Source organism: Zeugodacus cucurbitae, chromosome 4, assembly GCF_028554725.1.
Source record: "Zeugodacus cucurbitae isolate PBARC_wt_2022May chromosome 4, idZeuCucr1.2, whole genome shotgun sequence".
NCBI lineage: Eukaryota > Metazoa > Arthropoda > Insecta > Diptera > Tephritidae > Zeugodacus > Zeugodacus cucurbitae.
This window is the reverse complement of record NC_071669.1, coordinates 36,484,173-36,503,126: the sequence shown is the minus strand read 5'-3', so window position 1 is coordinate 36,503,126 and position 18,954 is coordinate 36,484,173. Positions and strand designations below refer to the sequence as shown.

General features: G+C 35.9%; 2 protein-coding genes across 5 annotated transcripts in view; both read left to right on the top strand.

Annotated features, from left to right (window-relative positions):
* LOC105211544 (four and a half LIM domains protein 2) overlaps window positions 1–18,954 on the top strand; it is a 215,092-nt gene that overhangs the window by 68,658 nt on the left and 127,480 nt on the right. The gene's annotated exons all lie outside the window — the stretch shown is intronic.
* On the top strand, window positions 8,138–12,363 carry LOC105211543 (uncharacterized). Its single transcript, XM_011183027.3, has one exon. It carries the CDS (start codon window positions 9,502–9,504, stop codon window positions 11,431–11,433), a length of 1,932 nt encoding a protein of 643 aa, XP_011181329.2. The 5' UTR covers window positions 8,138–9,501; the 3' UTR covers window positions 11,434–12,363.

The window sequence follows — 18,954 nt, the reverse complement described above, 5'->3', positions numbered from 1 at the left end:
TAACATACAATTTGCCCCAATTTGAAAATCCTATAATGAGGTATATGAGAGCTAGGGGAAGTTATGACCCGATTTTAACCATCTCTGGTACAGACACACACTATTAGAAGAAAAATATTTCTTCTAAATTAAATTAAGATACCTGAGAGATTTACCGAAAATTTCGGTGAAAAATTACCATGGGGAACTGAATTCTTCATATTCGATTTTCGGAGCTTTGAAAAGTTATAGTCCGATTTCGACAATTTTTTCACAAAAGATGCCACAGATCATATACAGTATTTGTGTAAAATTTTATTCCGCTATCTTATTGGTTCCTTATGGACATATATATTATAAAATGAAGGAATAAGATGGAGTTCAAAATTGAGTTACATGGGAAGTTGTCGTGGTTGTGAACCGATTTCATCCATTTTCCACACGTGTCCTCGGTGTGTCAAGAAAGTATTATATACCGAATTTTATTGAAATCGGTCGAGTAGTTCCTCAGATATGGTTTTTGACCATACATATATCCATTTGTCGTATGGAAAAGCTGGGGATAATATTTCTAGTAAAACTTTAGAATAGATAATTAGTAGTTCCTTTCTCCTGTCTGATATAAACAATTTTATATCCCTTCTCGCTCATTAGTTAGTTTATATAAATATTGAGTTAAACAAAACATTCGCCGTATACTTATTTCATGATTTTACTTCTCACTTCATGACATTTATCAGATGTTTTTTATTAAAAAAACTATTGTTTATTGTTAACAAACTATTCTTCTCTATATCTTCTCTTAATCAGTAACTTAATAATATACATATGTATATAACTTTCTTTAATTTAACTGTAAAAATTACCTGAAAGTAGCTTAGCTTTTCTAGATCCCCACGCTTACAAGACGATCTTGTATTTTTCATGACACGAAAAATTACGCTCGTTTTGGCATTGCCTCCCTCGTGTCGATTGGGCAGGAGGAGTATAATCGTTGGGTTTAATATTAATATTATTATTATACATCATATACACTCCATGAAACTTTGCTGTAAATATACCTGTAATTACCTTAAATTTTTGGGTTTACGAAAACATGAAAATAAGATGAAAAGTTAATGAAGTATATGAAAATATTTCAATAAAGACACAGCTTTAGTAAGCAAGTTAAGAGTAATTCCGAATTATTCTTCGAGATTTCTTTATATAATATATACTCGTTATACATACCAAGACAACAACCAATTTCTTACGTTTAGAATTTTGACTCAATAATCCAAAAAATTCAAATAGATCTTACTTAAGAAGAAGATTAAAAATCTCAGTATATAGAGTAGAAAACCTTTGGTTTGTTTACATTAATTTTCATCTTTTAACACACCACCGAGGCGTACTTGGGTTGTGTGCTACGTTTTTTTTTGCTACAATTGTGGCAATTAGGGTGTTGTGCTAGCATTTAATTTTCACAGTCCGATGAATCTTAATCTTCAAGTCCGATGAACAGTACTTAAATAATTATTAAATAAAATAATTTTTTTCATTATTATTGGAATTATTTTAAATTATTTCGCAAGTTTATTAAATTTTATGATGGTATTAAATGTTATTTATTGATAAGTTAGTTATATTCTATGTACAAGAGTATAACGCGATTCAACTAATTTTTAAATATTGTATTAAAATAAATACATCCCTGGGTTGGTGACACTGCATATGGCGCTTTCAATTTTTAAATGATTTAATATTACTATGAAACAATTTGAATAATTTGCTCTAAATAACCTTGAAAGAGTATGTATGTCTGGTTCAAGATAGTTCTTGGCAAAATGTTCAAGCTTTGGCAATGTCTTCCATAGATAGTCAGCAATCTATTAGACATTGTATGGAAATTGATATAATTGAAAACGATTTCCTTCAGAGAAATTCATTTTCATATTTATATGGTTATATGTATAATGAAAATTTTAAAATGCACAATTGATTGCTGTCTTTAACACTATTCGAGAAAGGGTAGATCTCTCAAGACGCCTATACTTTTACAAAATAAAAAGTGTAGGATTCGTCAAACTTAGTAAAAGCTCTTGAGCTTTTTATAAATTTCATAAAAAACGTGTATTAGTATTAAATGACGATTTTGATTCTTGTTACTTTGGACCCGATGGTTTGAAATACCTATTCAAAAGGATCATGGCATATTTTGTTTTAAAAATGTTTAATAAGAAGGCAATCACGTATCATTTCAAGTTCATAAAGATTTTGTGTACTTCCAAAGCTTTTTAAATATAATTTGTAAATAATTTAATTTAGCAAAAATGCATTTTTTTACTTTTGTGTCAGTAAAGTTTAAATAAATGTGGCCAGAAATAACTTACCACAGAGAAGTATTTGTATGAGAGCTGTATTTTATTCTCACCACTTATAAAATATCTCATCAACATTAAATAAATTTTTTGCAATAATATGGCACACATTGATGTTAAAATCTTCAATAATTGAACTATATAGCATAAATAAATAATTTCGCTTTATATAAGACAACTATATATATAATATTTGCTATTTTATGACTAAAGTTTTACTAAAATTAATTACTCAATATATACAGCACTGCGTTTTTCCAAGATGGCGGCTATCTTTCCACCGAGAATTCCCCACGAATAAGGTTTTTACTGTATATACTGAGGTTACCGTAATATTTACATGCTACTACGAAATAATAATAAGGAATGTTCTTACTGCGAATTTCTTCAATTTTTTTTACTTCAGTTCTAAATAAGCAAGGAGTTCTGCAAAGTCTACTAAATCTTTCCCACTGTGACTTGTTGCAAAGGTTCATGGTTCCTGTTTTAAACACCAGTAACATGGCTGATTGAGTCTTTGGAGTTTCAATTGCCGTTCTTTGCCCACATTCCATTCATATGTACAAGTGCATATGGCTATATAGTTTGTTATCTCTGTTGTGTACTACGAGATGACAACTGGAACTTTTAAAAGTACCATTTATACGCTAAGTCACAATTTTGTTTGCTTTGTGATTATTCATCGAAGCACCGAAGGTCTTTGGTGTTCTGTGTTGGCTTCTGCCACTGCAGTTGTGTTATTCATTGACTTTCTTCGGAATAGAGTTATGTGTAAAGACTCATTGTCAGTGATTTACCAGTCCAAGAAGTTTGACGTCTGCTTATTTTTTACCGAAATTTTTATGCGCTTTATGGAAGCATGAAAGCTTTAAAGTTGGATACATACTGATATATTTGTACATATTTACTTTAAAACTTCTGCTCGAATGACAAATGGCTCAAACTATATATATTGCTCGTTTTTATTTTAATGTATATTAATGTATATTAATTTCATTTAATTTCAATGTTATGTCTTTGCGTTTAGTGAGTCATGACCTGATTAGGTTAGGTTAGGTTTGGATCTGGGGCTAATTGCTAAAGACAAGTACTTTATGAAGCCAGATAACATATGTGGTTGGATTTAATTTATCGCTATTTCGTGACGTTTATTTGTATTCCCTCTGGTTAAAATTATGAAGTTATGAGATCCAAGTTGTTTTCTATATTATAAGGATTTTGTTCCGTTCGACTATGTAGCCACTGAAATTATCTCTTTAGCCTTCGGATCAAATGCAGAATGGGTTCTGGACCTATAAGTGCGTTAGTCTCATATTATTGAATGAGCTTTGTATTCATGTCTACTTCACGTATGACTTTTTCTTCATACTATTATTATGGTTGAATGAACTATTTTAAAAAGGTTTAGTACAGGTATAACCTCACAAATAATTATAAAGAGGAAAAATGTTGAACTACCCTGTATATTAGACCATACGTAAGCTTTATCCTGCAGTGTGTTCATAAGCATATATATACGAACTACATATGAGTGTTTATTTGCATGTACTGGCAAACTGATGGATTGCGGCGTGCTCCTCAAAATTTGAATGCCTTTTGCGAAAACTCTTCCACACAATTCGCTCCCATTTTTCATGTGTCAACAACAAAACTTTGTGTTTATCAAATTTAATTATCAATTAACTTTCATATTCAAATGAGAAGCTTTTAAATTCGTAAACAATAACTCAATTCTAGTCATTTCGCTTTCACTTTCCTTAATTTCATATTTCGTATGTGCATAAATATTTTCAGGAGCGAGTGTGTTCGCAAATTTCTCATTTGTGTGTGTGTGTGCATAGATATGTAGTATTATGGGGTATGAGGGAATCGTGGCAGAATTCGCTGGAACATCAGAAACTTGACATTCAATAAATTGAAGTCAATTGCTTTTCCACAATTCAAATTTAAATGTATTAATCATTCTGTTACATGAACACCAAGTTTCTGTAATAAAAATGGTATAATGCCGTACCCGTTGAGGTGTGAGGTGAGGTGTCTATTAAGTGGTTTGGTGGGTTTCAGTGTGTATTTTTATTTTTTTTAATATATACAATCATATATTTCATAAAACAATTCAGCATATCAAAGATACATATTTGAACAGTATTAAAACTCTCCCCTGACGACCCCTAAAAACTACTCTTGCCGTGGACAGCGTAACTCTTGATTGGTCCATCTAAAAACAATAAACCAAAAATATTTCGATAGTACATGGATAAATCTAGTTAATGAACGAAGGAAAAAAATTATAAGGAGTGACTTGAAATTGTATTTTGGACAGAATTTTAACAGAAAAAGTCCTTTTTTTTAAGTCTAGCCATTTTAGTCCAAGTACATGTCTTGAAACGTAATTGAGTCGAAAACTTTATTTTTTTCGCTTAGGTTATAATCTTCGATTTCTTAAATTTAAATCACTTTTCATGAAAAAAACTACGTGTGTGTTTGCTGATATTACGATCTGGCCAATTAGTTTGCTGGGTTATTAGCTATGTGATTGTGCGTTCATAGCGTGGCTTCTGGCGCACTCAAAGCTTCTTCGCAGTATTGCGCCGCAAGGTATGCTACGAATTTCGGTACATATTGAGATATGCAATTGTTGAACTCGTTTCACTTTGCTGTCTTATCATTCAAATATATGTACATATATAAATATATAAAAGTAAACTAATACATTTTGTCATAAAGTACGCTTTTTTAATTAATATTTTTAAAAGCTTCTCTTTATGCAGAAAATTAATGACTTGATTTAAGAATTTTTATACTATACTTTATTTTTAAATAATTTTCAAACATTTTTCAGTGTTTAAACAATTTTTATTAAGTACTAGTTTCAGTGCTTCTTACATCACTTCTTCCTCTTAGAATAATACCTAGCAGCGATTGCTTTTAGATCTCAGCCAGCAACAAGCACTTTGTTGTCATTGTTAGTTTTTTATTTATGCATTTTCATTTTACATTCAATCTTAACGTTAAGGCTATTTGGAATTTGCATTGTGTTGCCTCTCAAAGAATGAGAAGTTGGCAACAAATAGTTGTCTTTTGTTGTTCGTTATGCAATTTGATCTTAAAGTCTCCAAGGCTGCGCTTTTGTTTAAAATAACTGTTAGCTTATATACATATATATAAATATATATATATATGCACACTTAAGTATTAATATTCACATATGTACATACATACATAGGTTGGTGCGAATAAAGGCAAATGCACATTGTCAATATTTTCTAGCCTCCCAAAATGGCCTTCAATTCAAAAACGAAAGTGTTAACAGAGGCAAGGCAGTAAAGACAAGCTTAAAATTAATTTGGCAATATTTATAGCAAAGTGGACACAAAATATGGTGACTTCCGATTACGGTGATAATCATAAAACATTATTGAAATTCGACCGCAGTAGCTGAGCGTATATAAGATCGTCAGCGAGCAGATCTATAATTTTAGATGTAGTTGGATAAACTTTCGCATTAGCTGTTTATCGGTTGACACATTTCCTGCCGCCATTTGGCTAAAATCATCTTTCAACAAATGTAGCGAGGGCTTCATCTTATGTGAGTGAGGAATGCTTCCATTGCGGGAAAAATCAGTTGTTTTGATTAATTAGGTGTTTGTGGGAGATTCTATGCAGATTAACTAACTAAGTGCTAATAAATTTGCAGTCAGTGGCTATGCTGGAGCAGAATATTTACAATAATTTCTGTCAGTATTATAAATAAGGCATTAAATCGATATCTTATTGGTAAACTTAACTTCCAGCATTAGTTTTATCTGAAAACTGAGAAATCCTGATTTCCAACCAGTTTTAGTTGAAACCAAGGTAGAATAAACACAATATTATACAATCACCATCACAGCTAAGAATCAACGTTAACACTTTTAATTCCAAACAAAGAGTGAACAATGCGGTCGGCACGATTTTAGCAACTCGAATTAAGTGTCTTTAATTGCCGCACCGTACAACCTGTGTTACACACTTTATTATGCCGTAGGCATGTGCGCATATATTATATATACATAGATACATATACATATGTGTGTTTGTGTAGGAGTACATGCGAAGTGTGTGTTTGACATCGATGCAACCGTGTTTCGGAGGCGCTGACGATCAGTCTGTTGCGTGCATTTGCGGAAGTATTTAGCATAAATAAACAATAGTTAACACTTAGGCGAACGCAGTATAGCGTAAACACAACAAGTGGTTAAAAAAAAAAACACAATTCACATAAGCACACGTATCTATTAGAGTGTGGGTGTAAATCACAAAGTTTATTTGAAAAGAGAGAATACCAAATATCAAGAAATAAAATTAAGTTATATAAGCCATATACATACAAAAGAACATATACATACATACATATGTACTGAAATTAGAGCACAGAGCATGGGAATGTTGCTTTGGATGCCGTTCTTGCCAATAAAGGTGCTCGTTAGACAGAATTCACAATGCTTAGGTGACCGCCAATAATGTGCTCTATGCCCAAGAGCAAGCGACGACGGACCGAACGTCTACTAAAAATGGTAAAAATTGTTGAGGCTGGTCTCAAGCTAATGACGTTAGTGGCCATCGAGTTATTAAAATTGCTAGAGTGACACTCGAATCGAGCCACTTATTTCTTATGTACTTATTTAGTAATCAACACATATGCGTCAAATATAATTATGTATGTACATGATGGTGGTTCTAATATCAAACAAATAATTTATTTAATTTTTATTTTCTGATTTCTTAAAATTGGTTCTTAAGGGGTTAACCCATGGGACGGCGTATTTTTAACGAGTTTTTTAATTAGACATTTTTTGGTAGACATTTGGATGTTTGAAAAAAATTGTTTTGAGAAAAACGCGTTTAAAGTTTCCAGCTGCCAACTCAACGCTTCGAACAGCTCCTTCTTCCAACTGGTACAGTGGAACTTCCATAACTCGAACTTCTATAAGTCGAAGATCTCCATAACTCGAACTTTTGAATTGGCAATAGAAGTAAAATTTTCAACAAATTTGCTTCCCTAAATCGAACTTTTTAACCAGGGCATAATACAAAATTATAAATTTTACTATCAAGGAACAATTTTAAAGGAGTCCCTATATTCGTACGGAGGCGTACAAAAAATTTGATATTACACTTATAGATTTCATAAATCGTGTAAAAAAGGCATGAGATACAGACATCAAGAGCCAAACAATAGCAAATTGCAACAAAGAAAATTAAAGAATACTTGTTTTAATGTATTTAAATAAAACTTTATGCGAATAAATAACTAAAACTGTGGGTAAATCTATATTTTACAGCTTTTTGAAAAATGTATATTTTAATGAAAATTTCTATAACTTGAAGGCTCTCTAACTGAAAGTTTTTTTGTGGATTATGGTGATTTCAGTTAGAGAAGTTCCACTGTATATCTTTAAAATTACTTCGAATTTTTAAAAAATCACTTGACTACCGTATTTTAGACCCTAATATTCCATTAAATTCCTTCATTCATCGGAAATATAACTAACATTCTCCGAGAAGTTTGCCTATAAATGTATTGCTAGCACTAGAAATGCTATAGCACGGTTCGAAAGCAATATCCAATTTAGGATGTATATTTTGGGATTATTAGAAAAAACTATAGAATCCTCTCCCAGAGTCTTGTAAACGATGTATACGGTCCAAAACCACATATCGGATAATAAATAACATTTTATAATTTTTTTTTCTAAATGGTATTAAAACAGAGCGGTAGAGTAACGATCTGATCGTATTGTTATGCTTGTATTTTCCTTGGATGTGTGATCATTTGTCTGCGCATGCGCATGTCGCCAGTGCACTGAGACTGCACTTTGGTTGATATATTCCAGCACTTATAACAATGGGTACTTGAGAAAAATGGAAAGCCATTTCCATAAAGAAAAAGACATTAAACCATGAAAAACCGCAAAAGTATATAAGTTTGTACCGTATAATATGTATGTATGTACGTAGTTAGTCGCGCCCTACTCCGTTTACTGAGCAACTGAACGAGCTCCAAAGTAAAGCATGCAATGTTGTCTTTGTCAAAAGAAAACAAAAAATGCTCACGAATTGAGCTAAAATTGTTTTCGTGAACAAAAAAATAGAAATCTACAAATAAAAACACAACCATGAATAAAAACTGAACAGCGACTAAGTGAAAAAATCGTAATTCGAATTACTCCCGCGAGACTAAGACGCCGACTGTCATACGCCTCCGCAATAGTTAGCGGAGTCTCTAACGAAGCCAGCAACAACAATAAACGCAAAGCAAAAAACTAAAAAGCACATTTAAATACAACATTACCGCCGTTTCAACGTCATCATTAGGTTCGCGCCACGAAAATGGTCAAAATTGTCTGAACCGGCGCCGGCACTGTGGCTTAGACAGCGAACGCGGTTTGACGATAACGGCGGTGAGTAACGACAACAACCGATCACGAATGACTACTGCACAGATCACAAAGCAACAACAATAGCAGCACTTCTAATAAATAATATTTAGCAGCAGCCACCGCAACAACAACGAAAGCAGTCGCAAAACACTTCCCCCGCTGCGCGCCCCACTTAGCGTTCGAGTGGAGTTCGAGTTTTTCGTTTTGATTTCGCGCTGACGGATTTTGGTTCTCAACTCTCGCAGCAAACACGTTTCAGCATTTCAGCATTAGCTGCGAAATACAAAACAATTATTGCCAAGTTGCTACGCCGAGACCTGGCTCAGTTGCTTGGGCGCAGCGGACGTGTTAAGACCGGAACGGTGTTTGAACGTGTGAAATCGCACGATTGAAATTTTCTTTAAACTGATTTTGCCTCAATCGGTTAGAGGTGGTGTAAAAGTGCAACGAATCGGCGACAAAAGAAAATCTATGATAAACTAGAAAATCGAAGAGAAGTTCAAAACATCACATCCACAGACATTTAGTTCGGTGACAGCATTTGAACTGGAGGTTGCAGTCGCTTGCATTTGTGCGGCTCAAATTGCGATAAATTACTAATAATTGCCATAATTAACGATAAAGAAATTGTGCACCGCAAACTGTTAAGTAATAGTCGAATTCTTTTGCTCGTTCAATAAACAGTAGAGTCGCTACCGTATTTATTTGATTCTCATCGAGTTGGTTGAACGCGCTTGCAAATGTCGTTCTTTCGAAACTTCCGCGCGAAAACGCGTAGTAAGAGTACGTCTCGCGACACCACACCTGTGAATATGAACTCACGTCCCGGCAGCGTGATCAGCAACACAACGACGCACACATTAGGCTCAAGTTCGGCGCGCCGTGAATCGGTTGATTCGCGCACCGATTCACTGCTCAATCGCAGCGACACTTTTATATTGAACTCCGATCAGGAGGATAAGGAAAGTAAACAGAATTCGTCGAATAGTTCAACGCTGGAGAAAAAGTCGAAGAAATCGAAAGTTCTGAGTAAATTCGCCACTTTTACAAAACGAAAGAAGACGCCCACACCTGAAAAATCAGATTCCTTGGAGCATCACCCGAGTGATAATGCCACGAACACATACTACAAGTGGAAAGCGGATGGTCCGACTTCGGCTCATACATTGGATTATGATTCACAGTCGGATCCGTTCAATTTTCTATACGAGCAACACTCCAGTTTAAAGGAAATGCAACAGGGCAGCAGTAGCGGCTCCATGCACTCCTCCCACAGTTCCAATTCGAGCACGCACAATCAGCCTTTCGACTCGTCCACCTATCGCAAGGGGAAAATACCAACCCAGCTTAAGGAGCAACTGTCGCAGTTGAAGACACAAACGAAGCCGGATTTGCATGAAGATGAGGAACTCACAGCTGAACAGGAGCCCGCCGCGGATAAATATAAGACAGTGACGCTCAACAGTTTTCGGAAGTCATTCCGCGAAAAATTTCTGCTGAATCAACACAACCCGCCACATAATCCTGCCTGGTTTGTGGAGGTTGAACCGCCGAAAACGGAAACGCACATGCGCTGTGAATCCAAAGAGAATCGCCCCGACTTTCTTGTTTTCGATAATGATAATTATCGCCCAAATTCACGTTCACCGGTGCGTGATGGTAAAGAGCGCACGACACGCTCCAACAGTCGTTCCCCGGTTAAACGTAACGAAACGTTCCGCATGGAGCGACCGACATTCGATGGGACTAAAGGTAGTCCAGAGCGTCACAAGGGCTTACAATTGTCCGAGGTGCCATCGATACGCATTGAAATTAAGAACTCAATAACGCCGAATATGCCTTCGCGTATGGTGCCAGTGGGAGTGGCCAAGCCCATGCTATCGCCGCACAATACACAGGAGAGTTATCAAAACGCAACGCCGCGCACCAATGCGGTGGTCACCGCCAACGCTGTACAGCCAATTAAGCAGCATAAAGTTGGTGGTCGCGACAAGTCCCCGCTACAGAATTGGGGTAAGCCGATCACCGTCACACCGGTACGTTACCCGACTGCCGCCAAAGTCGGCACAACAACAACGAGTGGCCGTTACCAGACATTGGTGCAAATACGCAACGAGGCCAATGCCAAAGCGGCGCCCACACAAATACAGACGCAGCGATCACCAGTGGGCCGCAGTCGCCTATCTACGCGCATACAACTGGGTGGAACTGGCGGTTCGCCCACCTTGCAGAAGCGTCTCAACACCCCCGGTACACGCCATTCACTTGCCACGCCTTTACAAACGGGCACACTCAGCAGCTATGAGCTCTTGAAAAACACACCAGCGTTAACGACCAAGTCCGCCCTCGATCAACAGACGCCGCTTCGGAAGCTACAACAGCCAAAGCACACATACTTCGGTGACGCAGCGCTGCATCCTGCCAACAGCAACAGCGGTAGAAACATTTCTACGACTACATTTTCCACGGGCCGCACGCCGGTTCATTCAACTATCGGTGGTTTCGGTACCGCCAGCGGCTATCCAACGTCGGTGAGTCGATTGCAACAACCACAAGTACTGCGCGCAGCTGGCGGCGGTATAAACTACCAAAATCGGACACAGCAGCAGCAGCGTGTGCTTGTGCCAACGCAGAGGCGTTCACGATCGCCGATCAAAATACCGTGGCGCTGAGCGGTGCGCATTAGTCAGTTGTGGATTAACTCAGTGGTTTTTGCGCTGCGTGGGCCTACCGCGGTTCCGTCACATGGCTGACGGAGGCGACGCGAATGGGAGTCATTGCGATCTACGATTTTTTTTTTTCAAAAATTAATATCAGCGGTATATTTTTTGCCAATTTAGCACAAGAAGTTGCACGCAGCAAACCTGAAATACTCACACGGCGCTTTGCTAAAATTGTTATCGACAACGAAATTCACTAAAACACTGACAATTGATTAATACAACAACTATAAGTGTCGTTTGACTGATTAACAGCTTCTTTAAATAAACTCGAATAGAAATGGACTGAAAAATGTTTGGCAAATATTTCGAATCCAAAACGACTGTATCGAAATCCCAATTTAAAATATTAATAAATAATAATATTATTGTACATATATATATTATAGAAATTTAATGGCACCGAATAATTGAGCGAAACTCTAATGTAAAGCCTATTTAATTATATACACACTCACATATACCCTTTTGTATGTACATATACATATATATATATGGTATGCATACAAAAACGAATGAAAATTGCTCAATAATTCAATAATAATGAGTACACTGAAAATGAAATTACTTTGCATCTGTGTTTTCTGTGTCACCTTGAGGTTCATGGTAATTAAGTGGTTTCTGCCTAAAAGGTGAACTTTGCCACAGAGATGAGATCAGCCCTTGAATATGGAGGCGATACATGTAAAATTAAGACGAAACTAAATTACTAAATTTAGATGTGATTCTTAAATTTACCTATACGTAAATAGTTTATTTATATGTAATAGGCATAGTGTTTGTATACTGAATCTTTTAAATATATTCTTTAATGTATTGTAGAATTGAGTTATAGTAATCTATGATACAATATACTACGAAATTCGGATGCTATAAATCTAATACTATTGTCTGAAAACTATTTATAGTATTTTATATCGAATTTTATTAAGCACAGGAGAACTGAGTATAGCTGTCAGATCTTTAATTGGGTAGAGAGTAGAGTAGAGGTATTTTTTTTCAATAGTGAGTCGTTTCAAACTCGACAGCTTTTACAGCTGTTACTTTTGTGAAGTATTGTTTGGCATTTCATTTTTGAAAGATTTAAGTACGCCTGAGCAACGTTTACAATTATTCAACTTTATTACGAAAATTCAAGTTCTGTAACGAATGTGTTTCGCGCGCTTTGCTCAACTTATGGTAAAATATAACAACCGAGGCTGAGAGTGTACACGAAGGCCGCGGAGAGGCAGCAAAATAAAGCTGGAGCAAGAACTGAAGCCGCTCGACCTTCTCAAGTGACATCGTTTCGCTCTATGGGCTCTTGTTCCAAGTACCAAGAAGATCCTACGTTTTCGAGTTAAATTCTGTTCAGCGATGAGACCATTTCTGGCTCAATGAATGAAGAACAAAAGCTGTAATTTTATCAAAAAAAGCAAAGGTTTGGTGTGGTTTGTGGACCGGTGGATTCATCGGTCATATTTAGTAAGAAATGATCCCGGTGAGGACGAAACCGTGTATAACAACCATTATAGCGCCATGAGAGCTCACTACTTGATGTCTGTAATTGAAGCTCGTGATCTCGGCGACATTTTCTTTCAACAAGACGGCGCCATTACATACACATCGAATCATTCAATGGATTTATTGAGAGAACACTTTGATGAGCAGATAATTTCACGTTTTGGGCCGGTTAGTTGGCCACCAAGATAGTGGATATCGTTCGACTTTTTTCTGTGCGAGTATGTAAAGTCTAAAGTCTATGCAGACAGTCACACTTCGATTCAGGCATTGTAGCAAAACATCACGCGTGTCATTCGCCAGTTACCAGTTGGTATGCTTGAACGTGTCATCGAAAAATGGACTCAACGAATGAACCATAGTCGTAGTGCCGGCCAACATTTGAAAGAGATAATCTTTAAAAAATATATGTCAAAGGATGTTCTTTCGAATGACAATACAAATTTCCCAAAAAAATTTAAAATTTTTTTAAAGAAGGGAATGGATCACCCTTTTTTAAGTGCAATTTATACAAAGAACGATTGTCTACGTCGCGTGACCAGTAGTCGCTCGAAGCACTGAAATGGAAGAGGTTTATGCAGTTATTTGAAAAGCGAATTTCTCTCTTCTCTTTAAGTCTCTTATTTATTATTTTCTAATATTGAGAAAAAGAAAGAAAATCCATTTGAAAACCAATTGTTGTTAAGTTTCTAATTAGTAGCATAATAAACCACAATCCATTCTGACAACGCAGATCCAACTCTTGTGCGATTTGAGTTTCTGTCAAATCAGAGATAAATCTAATTTGCGATTTTGTCTCGTAATGCAGATTAACTCATTATGTCAGACTCGATTATGGCCATATGTGTATAACGGAATTCATTGTTAAACTTGAAATTTACTAAATTAAAAGCCCAAAAAAACATACGTATAATCTATGCGCATGCGGAGAGTAAGATTTCTGGCTGGCACATTTCGAAAGTGTGAAAAGAAAATTCTCCGAAGGTGTAACAATTTCCCGCAGTAAAAATGCGGAGTCTGTTGAGTACAACAATACTTTCTTTATTTGTTTATTTTCTTCAACAAATAAAAACGTGTTAATTAATGCAGAAAAGAAGCGCGGTTTATATTCGCATGAATTTACATTTGAATTTGTAGCTTCGAGTGAATTTGTACCATAGGTTGGTGACTTCTTCTTGCTGTTGTTGTGTCGACGGGGCGTCGCTGCTGTCAGCTGTCGGCTGATTGTTTGCACCGCCGGTTGTTCACTTTGCCACTTACCATTTGCGCGATTATTTTTCCACAGCCACATACACTATACACACATGTGTGTGCATTAAGCCGCAGTATGAATACCTTTGAACCGAAATTCTCAGCCAGCAGCAAAGCAGGTCAGATTGCAGTTACTTATTGTAAAACTTGTCCAAATGTACGACGCAAACTTACTCAGGCGCTCAAGAAAGCCGAACAATTACAATTAGATACAATGACACCAGAGATATACATGCTCGTAGCATAGTTTAAAGTCAACTTTAGTGTGAACAACTTGCACAATTAAAATAATAGCAATAACTATTGTTATTGTTGTAGCAACAACTAGAACAACCAGAGAGGCGGATATAAAATGAAACAATTAACTTGGTCTACAATTTAGGCGACAATTTCAAAGTTAAAGCGGGTTCTCTTGACCAGCACGCTGGGTTAGTAAGTATGTTAGAGTTGCCACGCGTTTTGAAAAATTTTGGAGGTACTACGCATTTCTTACAAAAATATGTATATTATATATTAAAAGTTTTCAAAACAAAAAATTTATGAAATTATATGAACCTAAAAGGTAGGCATTTGGTTTCTAAATAGGTATCAAGCACAATAACTTTTAAATATATTAAGTGAATTGGTCACAATGTCGCCATATGATCAATATTTACATCAATATCCTTCCGGACCCGGAGTTAATCCTTGCGCTATTAATTATTGAACAAAAAATAATACAGAGGAATGAATAAGAAAGCATAGTTCTAATAGTCTCGACTAAGTGTCATGTAACGGTAAGTTTCCATCGTTATACCGCTGGAGAAGTTCCTCTAATACCAATTCGTCGAAAATTAGAAAGTCCTCATATTAGAGAGCATATAAACAATTGTTAAGGAATTTGAACTAGCACTAAAAATAAATAGAAGTGATTTAGCCTTGATTCTAGACATATCACAATGCCATAAATTATGACTCATGAAGGGCCCTAACTAGTTTCCCCCAGCTCGATTTTTAGTCTGGAAAGAGCCGAACAGCATAAAACCATGATAAAAAAATCTAACGAGTATTACAAATTTACTATCCAAGCGCATTAATAAGTAATACAAAGTATTCAAATATTTAAAATTCATATATGCAGCATTTATTTACAGAGTATTCATTTAAAACCTTATTTATTTTCGCTTCGCTCTCATAGCAAATCTATTGCACAAACTTTTTTTCTCAATTTTTAGGGTTCTCTTTTTTCGTTTCTCAGTATGTTTTGATACTCATTCTGGGTTAATATATTCAAGATTGCAAATAATTAATAAAAACAAATCGATAATTATGCATATGCTTAACTATGTCATATTAATGCCAGATGGTGAAGCATACAAAGTTGTTACGATGAGAGTAAGAAATAGATACTCAGCGTAAAGGTTTTCAAATACAGTGGGAATGTGTTTCATCTCCCAAAAAATTGTTAATCTGAAGAGCTTTCGTTGGAACCACATAGTAAAAAGTGTGGGCTGAACTGTCGATTCGCACATTATTCAAGTATAGTAAAAAATATCAATAATATGAACTATTTATGCAGAAACAACAGTAAACAAAAAATTTCATTTCGATTCAAATTAAGAGCATTGGTTTTTTGTATACTTTGTTATAACTTTCTACTCATTTTATAATTTTATCCAATCAAGCCCGTAAATATTTTATTATTACGATCAATAATCGTACTACCCACTATTAGTTAACCTACTTATGTCCAAGAGTACGGAAAGTTTAAAATGTGTTAGGTAGGTAGGTATAGTGGATATCGAACGACCTAGGCATTGGGGTCCACATCTACTATCATGTATAAAGCTTTGCATTCGCATAGAAGATGTTCTACAGTATCTTCTTCTTCTACTTCTTAACTGCTTCAGCAAGAATCATTTCCCATTGCTTGTTTGCTTATTGAGAAAGTCAGACATCTGACTCATTTCATTGAGGCTCAGCCAACTATATATTCCCTCTGTATCGGGTTCTAATCATCAAAGCCGTTGTCTGTTAATATAAATATGTTTATTCTTGTAAGCACCTTCTTTGTTAAAACAAGAAGGTCTTCTTTAATTACAGTGCTCTGCTAGTCGGAAGACGTTTCTGGCATCTAGCTTTGCTGAAAAGACACCTCCTCCCATGGATTCGTCCGTATATATTAGGTTGGCAAATATCTCCCTTTTCTCTTATTCAATGCTTTATGAAAAGTGTTACAGTGATCGGATTTAGTTCAGATATGCGCCGTTTCGTTCGATAATCTGTTTCCATCTAGACGGCAACTTCATAATACCCTCTCCTTATTTGCGAAGGACTCGGACAGTCACTTTTCACAATCCTCTTTTGAGTTCAACTTTACAGCACCAAGAGCGTTCGCCATGGATAGGAACCGGAGGTAATCACTTGGCGATATGTCTGGGCTATATGGTGGATGCGATAAAACCTCCCATCCGAGCTCCCGTAGTTCAAATATGCGAGTCATCAACGAAGTGTGTGGTCTGACGTTGTCTTGGTGGCACACTACACTGTTTGGGACGATTCACCGGCCTTCGATCACGACCGTTTCCGTTTGATATTGTCGTATGTGATCCATTTTACGTCGCCAGTCACCATCCGCTTCAAAAATGGGTCGAGTTCGTTCCGTTTCAGCAACATATCGCAGGCGTTGATTCGGCCCACAAGGTTTTTTTGCGATAAATCATGCGGCACCCAAACATCAAGCTGAAATGCTTAAAATGGTTTGGTGACTAACTCCCATATCACATATGGGCGATGTCACGAGATGCCACATGCCAGTCTAACTCGATGTTTTCCATAATTTGATCGGTATTCGTCGTCACAGGTCTTCCGCCGGCTGGCTTATTCCCGCTCTGAATCGTCGAAACCATTCCTCCGCAGTTCGAAGTGATAGTGTACCATCCCCCAAAACACCATTAATTTCACGGAACGTTTCTCTAGCGAATTTGCTTTTAACGAAGGAAAACTTTAAAACAGCGCGAATTTCGGCGTTAGTATACTCCATGTTTACACGTCTATAACTGTTGAACGCAATATCCAAACTAATCATGCATAGCTTCGTTTTGTAGGTTATGTTAAGACCTTTCAAAGTATAGTTTTGCCAGATACGAGCTCAGTAGCGCTTTATACATAGCCGCGTAATTCAAAAAACGAAAAGGCGAAGGAGATATTTGCCAACCTAATAAATATGCTTATCTCAATGTGTAACTTAATGACAGTTGCGCCAGAAGAGAATTTTAGTTTAAGTGTTTAAAGTACTGCTAAATTGCGCTACTGGTTTCGAACGAGCAGAGTGTAGGACTAGAGCTTTTCTTTCATTGGGATTTTATTTTCAAAACATACATGTGTTAATGTACTCACGTGTGCGCGTCATTCAATGAGAGACTAGTTTGACTGGCTCAGCTGGTCGACACTTTCGTTACTGAGTCTTCTGAGTTTTGTTGTTGATAGACTTGTAGACTATGTTAATACTCGTAGTTCTTTGATGTTTTTGCTTCAACTTAACACGAGTAAAAATCATGATTTTGCTAGAAGCATTGTGATTTTTATTGTTTGTTGTTGTGTGTAGTAAAATTGCGGGGGTTTCCAATTTGGTGAGCAACAAAAACAACTATCGATCGTTCATTTAATTTACATTTTTATTGCTAATTTTTGCTATTTTTCTATAACACAAATGCGAAGTTAAGTTTGCATTTGAAATCAAATCTAATCAGGTGAAAAATGCAAAGTAAACATTTCGCAGAAGTTTTGCGCTTTCGCTGTAACGTTGTTGCTTTTTCTGTCATCTCTGTATATAATGAATTATATTGCCATTAATGATTTGTTGTTTATATGTGACGTAAATTGATGATGCTTGAACTTGCAATTTTTTTTTAACTTCTTTTTTGCATTCACATCAAAAATTAATTTACGTGTGTTGTTGTTTTGTTTTTTATTCATTATTTAAAATAAAAGGGTAAAAACTACATTAGAAATCACTAAACGTTTGGGGGGAACGAATTAAGATGACCGTTCGAATTTTTGGATTTTTTCGTGTACATGATTATGAGTTTGTATACAGCAAGTGTTATCGGTGGAAGCGAATATCATCGATGTTCTGGGTATATCGTATCGTATAATATACGATATTACTAATTTTTCAAGAAAGTGTTGAAAAGGACACTTTTCTGCTTATGATGTTTCAATTCTTCTCCCTTCTTAGAAATTCGAATGTGTAGGCAACAAAAAAGTTCTTTTGTTGAACTAGAGTACGTTGAATACGTATTCAATTTTATTGGTATTGGATACCTTATTAGCTATCTTATTAAAGTCTTTCTATTCTATTTACTGAAAAATTTTAATAAATATACAAAAACTCAAACGCAGCACTCTTATAAATGCATAATCAGTAATGGAGTTCAATGGAAAGAAGTCTTATGAGCAACTTAATTGATAATTACAAAATTCATATGCCTTACGATTCTCTTAGATTTCATTGCCATTTTAGATAGAGGACTATTATCGGCATTTTATATTATAGAGAGATCAGCAGCTTTACGCAATACTAACTCATGTTGTAGTAGCCAAAATACGTATACTGACAGCTACTACCGGTACCAGTAACCTAACCCTTATGTCAAAGAGAGATCTTTATTACCCTTTTTAAAATCATTTTTACTGATTAAAATACAATGAGAAGCTATGTGGCCACAGTACTGTCCAGGT

Excerpts from the sequence above, each read along its gene's own strand:
- LOC105211543 (XM_011183027.3), top strand. The coding sequence starts at position 9,502 with ATGTCGTTCTTTCGAAACTTCCGCGCGAAAACGCGTAGTAAGAGTACG.